Raw genomic sequence first — 6,924 nt, forward strand, 5'->3', positions numbered from 1 at the left:
CTAAAATTGTTTTTGCATCGTGAGTCCAATAAATTGAAACTCATATCAGTTTACCAAGGTTTTAAGAGATTTTCGAGTTTTGAAATTCAATGGTTTCAATGGTTTTTCAAGTTTTGAAGTTCAAGCTTTTCTGAGTTCAGTTGTGCTCATCGTGTGGGTAAACCCATATACACACACTGAATCGAAAATTGAAGCTGCATCTGTAACATAAATCAAAATTTTGATTCTAAACAAACGAAGAACAAACTCAAATATGGAAAACAAACCCATAACTTGTTATGGTGTTCATCGTGTGTGTGTGTATAACCCAGAAAAGCCCTAAACCAAGGTTTCCTTTTACTGAAAACCCCAAAATCGAATCTAAATCGATGGTTTCCTTCATTTACCAGAAAAATCAATGGGTTCTTCATATGCATGTTTATGTGGGAGAAGAACAATGAAGCCTCATATGGGTTCTCCAAAGGAAATTGATTGCAAGTGGGTTCTTGTTCTTCAAAATCGAATATGAATCTGAACAAACGAAATAAAGCTCCAAAAGAAGCTTTATTTCTGAAATCGTTTAGGGTTTTTTTTTGTTCTTGTTCAAAATATGAAATGAAGCTTGAAATCTATTTGTGTTCATGTTCTAGATCTTAGAACTCTACATAAGATAAGAAAGAGAGAAAAAAAAGAGAAACAAGAAATCTGAAAAATGTGTCAAGAACTCATCTCACCGAAAAATATATTTTTGCCCGGAAAAGATGTCCGAAAAATCCATACTTCGTTTGAAAAGATGTCGGAAAGCGAAAAAATCTTCTATTATTGGTCATAATATTATGTTTTAAACAAAAAGACAAGTTTAAGTGTTAATAGTGCACCAAAAATAGTTAAGTGACCAAATATGTATAATGAATATAGTTGGTTACCCTTCCAAATCATTATCCCTAGGAATCATTATCCCTAGGATAGGTTTTGAAATATGAATCCATGATCTCTGAATTGTTCAGTCGTTCACCGACCTCTGAATGGGCCAGCTCTAAGTTATATCTGAATGAAAAATAAGACGCTCGTGCCCCTTTGCCAACTCTCGCCGTCTGCTTTCCTTCTTCCTACGCCAAACACGCCAGCGACAACCACCTCCAGCACCGCCCTACGCCACCGCCGCCCTTCTCCCACCTTGACCCTCCGTCAGCGACACCCATCTCCAGCGCCACCATCGGTATTTTTCTCTTATACAGAAATCATTTTTTTTTTGCAGTAACACCCAGTTCCAGAAATCGATTATCTACTGAAACCTTCTTCTTTGTTTATCTTTATGAGAATCTGATGAAATTTGTGGGAATTACATGTTTCTACTATACTGTGTGTAACTCCCTTTTGGGACGTGAATCACAATTTCCTAATTGGTGTCATTGATTTGTTTATATCGAAAGGATAGGTTAGATTTGGACATATAATCACATATTTCACTTGAACTAAGCAATTTTCTTGGGATTAAGGGCGTACTCTAGATCATATTCGAACCCAGAAATAGTTCATCTTGATTTCATATTGTTTTCTAAGAAATTATTCATAATATAAGTATAATAGTTACTTTCAGATGGAAATCGACCAAGATGGACCAATATTGTATTGAATTCATCCAACACTTTGGTCAGTTTATCAAAGATTTATGCAGAAATTCAAGTTAGCTCTGATTAGATTGCCCCCAGCCTGTTGCTTTTATTACTCTTTTCCTGATCATGGTTCTTAATCAAGTAGAACTAAGCAACAAATATTTCTTAGATTTATTCCAACTTTATACATGATAAACAATTTGGAGAAAGAATCATATCACTTCATGAATGGCCTTTGTGAGTTTTATAAATAAAGATTTAATAACAGATATTGGTCATTGGTGTTGTTTATTTATATATGTATGAAAATAATCCTAATGTTGTCTTATAATTTTTGTGCCATATTTTTAAAAAAAAAAATTTGCTGCAGCATTATCCATATCATTAGAATAATATTTATGGTCAGTTTTTACTTTTTAGCTGAATAAAAGTAAAAAAATTAAAAAATTTCGTTGTAAACTAAGTGAAACAACATGCCCAGATTGTACCAATTTAATACACTGTAGAGCATACATTGATCTTATATGGTTTCATTTTCTCATCTCAACCCTTCACTGATAATAAATCTATAATTCGTTTTCTATTCAATCTGTGAGTTTTAACTGCAAATTATGAATATGGTTACCACCATCAATTAGATCACAAGTATTTTTTCCTTGATGTTTGGTGTATTTATAAATCAGGTTTTCGTGAAAATGGCAAAATCAAAGCAGAAGCAACCTCCAAACGACTTTGAGGAATGTGTACAAGATGGTTGGGTGATTGTCAAGAAGCAAAAAGTTACAATTTTGATCCCTCCATTACCCTTATTTACTCAACAATCCTCGATGCCTATTCCAGGTGGCAGTCCATTACAGCCAATAGCCATCCAAGAAGTTGATGATCATATTGCACCTTCACAGCCAGATCCACCCATGCCATTGCCATTGCCATTGCCATTGTCATTAGTCACCACAAAACCCATCACAACATTTTCCAACCCACGAAGGTTGATGAACCATAGGGGTAAATTAGTAAACTCACATTACAAGATCCCGAAACCAAAAAAATATTGTGGGAATTTGGTGAATGGGCACATGTTGGTGAATACAAAGATGAGGGCTTTGAATCTTGAGAGAAAGCTTAAGAGAGCAGGTGGGCTTAACAGTTGGCTTGTGTCTTTGGGACTCGGTCAATTTGTCAAGATTTTTAGGTGCAAACGTGTTGGCAAGATGCAATTGGTCAATCTCACCATGAAGAAGCTCAAAGATATGGGTGCAGTTGCAGTTGGACCTAGAAGAAAATTGATGCATGCTATTGATTGCCTTTGGTAAACTTCAATTTGCAAAATCAAGAACAAGGGTACAATTGGAACACATATCATTACTTATAGTATAGTTTTGTATGTAACTATGTATGATTAGTTTATTACTAATCTTGATATGATGTTTTAAGTAAATTAATATTTTATGGAACAGATGTCTTTCATATATTGTCTATTTGGAAGGCATAAAGGCCTAAAATGACCTCATGAATTTTAGAATCAAAAGATGGGAAGGAAAAGAAAAAGAAGAGGAAAGGATTGGTGTATGTGGGTTGCCAATTAGAGAGCGAGGCATCTTGATGAGGGCAATAGGGGAAAGAAAAAGTTGGAAGAATACAAAGGAGCAATCGCATAACAAGATTCGATTCATGAAATAAACAAATGTAAGAAGATATAAGAAAGTTGTAGTCATGGAACATAAATATGGTGGAGCACTATGAGTCAACATTCATTTGTCATTGTTTGCCTACACCACTTTTGGTTCATTATTAAGAGCATCTTTCATGATTGATATCATTCGTGTATTTTTCAATCTTTTTCAGGTGTGAAGCATGTTGCATCATGCATTGCATTTAAAGATAATGCTTTTCCAACTCACCCCCTTCATCCAAATCCATTTCCTTGTCTTTTTTTACTTTTTGTTACATAGTTTTTAATAATTAATTAATAGTTTGATATTGATCTTTTGTAAACTAAATTATTATATCATAATATTGCTGAAAATGTATGGAACAATCGGTTGCTATATGAATATTCATCATGCAAGAAACTATATCCATGTAGAAGTTGATATAAGCATCACTTAAAAGCATTGCTTAAAAGAGAAATCTTTAAAGTGGAAGTGAAAAAGAGAAATAATGGATTGATTCTTATTCGGGGAGAAAACATATAATACAAAATTCAAAAGATTGATAAAGAGAAATCAAAGGAAGTGTATTTTGTTTGGAAATGTAGTGTGACTAAGACCTTTCACCCACATTTCATTTTCCCTTTTATCTAATAATGTCAGTTGTTGTCATTAGAACATATACTATCAACCATGAGACAAGTTGCTAATAACTAATCATACTTTTTCTTAAAAAATTACATGTGACATCAACTTTGTTCTTCTTGACTCTTCTACTTGCCTCTTTTTTTTTTCTTATATTTTATGGTATTTGGTATGTTGGTTTCATCTATTATGATATTGAGTCAAAGCTTGTGGTTTAAAATATGTTAATGGAGTGTCTACCTATTTGAGCTTATTAAAGTTTGAAACTTATAGAGCTATACATGAAACTATGAAAGCCTAACAATTTCTTTTGAAAGAGAAAGCCTTTGAAAATTTCCGTTTCATAATACTTCTATTTCAAGTGATCAATATCAAACCTTGTTGATGGTTATGAAAATCTAACAGCTATTGAAGTGACTATAAATATTTTACAAAAAAGACAACAATATACTTCGTAAAGAAATTGAGGTAATCATGTTACCGGTTTGAACCGAGCGGTCGAACCGGTTGGACCAAGAACCGGGGAATAGAACGGCTCAATTAGCACCGGTATTATGCCTATTTCTGAACAGGAACAAACCAGCCGATTTTTACAAAAACCCAATTGAATTGGTTCAACTGAATAAAAAGACATGAAAATAAAGCATTTTGCATAAAAAAAACTTAGGTGTTGTTAATCGCACCTTATATAATTAAAGTCAAATTACCAACATAATTATTACCTACAAAGAAACATTAAAACCATAAAATACATTGCTCGTCCTTTAATTATATATTAACTGTAACATCCTAAAATTTAATACCAAAAATTTCATTTTTAGTTTAATAATTCATAAAACCAACGGTATAAAAGCATCCCATGTCAAAACCAAAGCGTCAATAATCAAAACATGTTATCATAAAACAATATCAGAGTGTAATCCCAAAGATCTCATGTGCGGAAAACATAGTGTGATGCGTTGCGATCGAGCCGACTCCATTCCTTTGAAAATGAAGTACCTGAAACCAAAACTGAAAACCGTAAGCACGAAGCTTAGTGAGTTCCCCCATCATACCACATACCATATACACATAATGCCTATCCCTCAGTATCTTTCAACCGGTATCTGACTGGCATAACTGGAAGCTGGACTCCCCTTCGGTATCTTTCAACCGGTAACCGGGAGCTGGCCTCCCCTTCGGTATCTTTCAACCGGTAACCGGGAGCTGGACTCCCCTTCGGTATCTTTCAACCGGTAACTGCCTTCGGTATCTTTCAAACGGTAACCGGAGACTATTTCACCCCTACCACTACCACATAATATCCTAGCATAAACACATATATCACCTACTGCCTAGTATATCTGGGAGCTGGCATCCCATTCGATATCTTTCAACCGGTAACTGCCTTCGGTATCTTTCAACTAGTAACCGGGGACTATTTCACTCCTACCACTACCACATAGTAACATATCATACTAACACATAAACATAACAAATAGTGGCATACCAGACAATTATCACAAAGAAAATCATCTAACAAACATCTCCTACTAGTGGGTCGGCATTGTGGCCTTAGACCCACTTCTACTGGAAGGTAACTCACCTCGTACTGCTAAAGTCCCGCAGACAAAAACCCTGGCTGCTGGATGACAGATTCCCGAACTGTCAACATCAAAACAATACCCAATTAATAATTGGGTTCCAACATATATCCATAAGTCCATGTTTGGGGTAAAAGACTACTTCACCCCTAACTTAGCTTTATTCAAGCCCAAGGCCTAATACAAAGGCCCAAAAGTCAAACTATGAACCAAAGCCCAACATATGGCCCAATTTTCCAAATTGGGCCCAAACCTTTACATGGTCTTACCCTAAGGCCAAACCATTTATTCTAGTCCAACATTGGTATTCCAACGGCCCAACATCTTAAAATCCTCAAGGCCCAGTTATGGCCCATCTATGGCCCAATTTTCCAAATTGGGCCCAAACCCCTCACATGGGCCTTACCCTAAATCCCATCCAAATATTCCAATCCATATGATTGTTATTGGATGGCCCATCGATAGCCCAATAACCAAAGCCCAATAGAAAGGCCCAAGCAAAATTAGAGTTTTCACAAAAAATGACGATTAGGGTTAAGTGTTTCTTACTTAACTCATTAAGGACTTAATCCATTAAGTCCATTACTCCACTAGATAAATCATATAGTATGATCGGGTGTAATTCACAATTCAATTCCAATGGCCCAAAACGCGAGTCTTGATAAGTCAAAACCAATAAATCCAAAATTAGGGTTTTCTAAACCCTAATTAGGGTTTCCAACCCAATCGCGATCCAATTAGCCCATTTGTTAAGTTTTTAGGTTAATTAATTAATAATTAAGTTGGGCACCACCCACTACCACCTCGGGTAGTGGTGGTCAATGGCGGCTCACGGCGGCGGCCACCACCTCACGATGGTGGTGACGAATTTTCCTTAATTATTCCAATCGAAATACAATGGTACAACGCAGTATCCAAATAAACGCACACACACAAATAACACATACATACACACACACCCAGCCACCCTTGTGGCGGCAGACGGTGCTTGGAGGTGGCAGCCACCACCTCACGGTGGTGGTGGTGGCTTTTCCAAGAACTTCGGCCAAACAAAGCACACACACATGCTTCCTATTCGCAACAAAATCCAGCCACCCACCTGGTGGCGTAATGCGCGGCGGTAGAGAGTGGCAGCCACCACCTCATGGTGGTGGCGGTGGGGTTTTTCTTCGGATCTCCTGTCAAGAAACATTCATGTAGCCCTAAACCATCACAACACGCGCACAAACACCATAACATGCACACAGCCACCTCTCACGGTGGCTGGTGGCAGTAGAAAAGGGGTAGCATGGCGGCAGCAGCACTAGCGGCAACAGTTGTGGCTAAAGGCGGCGAAACTTCACCACGTCAATAGCTACCTAGAAGCCTGACAAATAGAAGCTTTCGGGTTGAAGTTCTTCTAACACAAATCCCGGTTTTCGCTAGAAACTCTTTGTAAGGTAGGATACACTT

At 36.8% G+C, this 6,924-nt stretch overlaps 1 protein-coding gene across 1 annotated transcript; it reads left to right on the forward strand.

Moving 5' to 3' along the window:
- The first annotated feature begins 967 nt into the window (after nt 1-967).
- Nucleotides 968-3,430, forward strand: LOC145160828 (Sterile alpha motif (SAM) domain-containing protein). Its single transcript, XM_079080177.1, has 3 exons — nt 968-1,198; nt 2,279-2,936; nt 3,053-3,430. The coding sequence occupies exons 1-2, from the start codon at nt 1,031-1,033 to the stop codon at nt 2,906-2,908; spliced, it is 798 nt and encodes a 265-aa protein (XP_078936303.1). The 5' UTR covers nt 968-1,030; the 3' UTR covers nt 2,909-2,936; nt 3,053-3,430.
- Nucleotides 3,431-6,924: the final 3,494 nt, after the last annotated feature.

This window comes from Lactuca virosa, chromosome 2 (assembly GCF_052849685.1).
Source record: "Lactuca virosa cultivar CGN04683 chromosome 2, Lactuca_virosa_CGN04683_v6, whole genome shotgun sequence".
Taxonomy (NCBI): domain Eukaryota; kingdom Viridiplantae; phylum Streptophyta; class Magnoliopsida; order Asterales; family Asteraceae; genus Lactuca; species Lactuca virosa.

Bases quoted from the DNA above. Each gene is read 5' to 3' on its own strand.
- LOC145160828 (XM_079080177.1), top strand. From the start codon at position 1,031: ATGAAAAATAAGACGCTCGTGCCCCTTTGCCAACTCTCGCCGTCTGCT. The intron at 1,199-2,278 runs GTATTTTTCTCT...TTTATAAATCAG, and splicing joins CATCTCCAGCGCCACCATCG to GTTTTCGTGAAAATGGCAAA.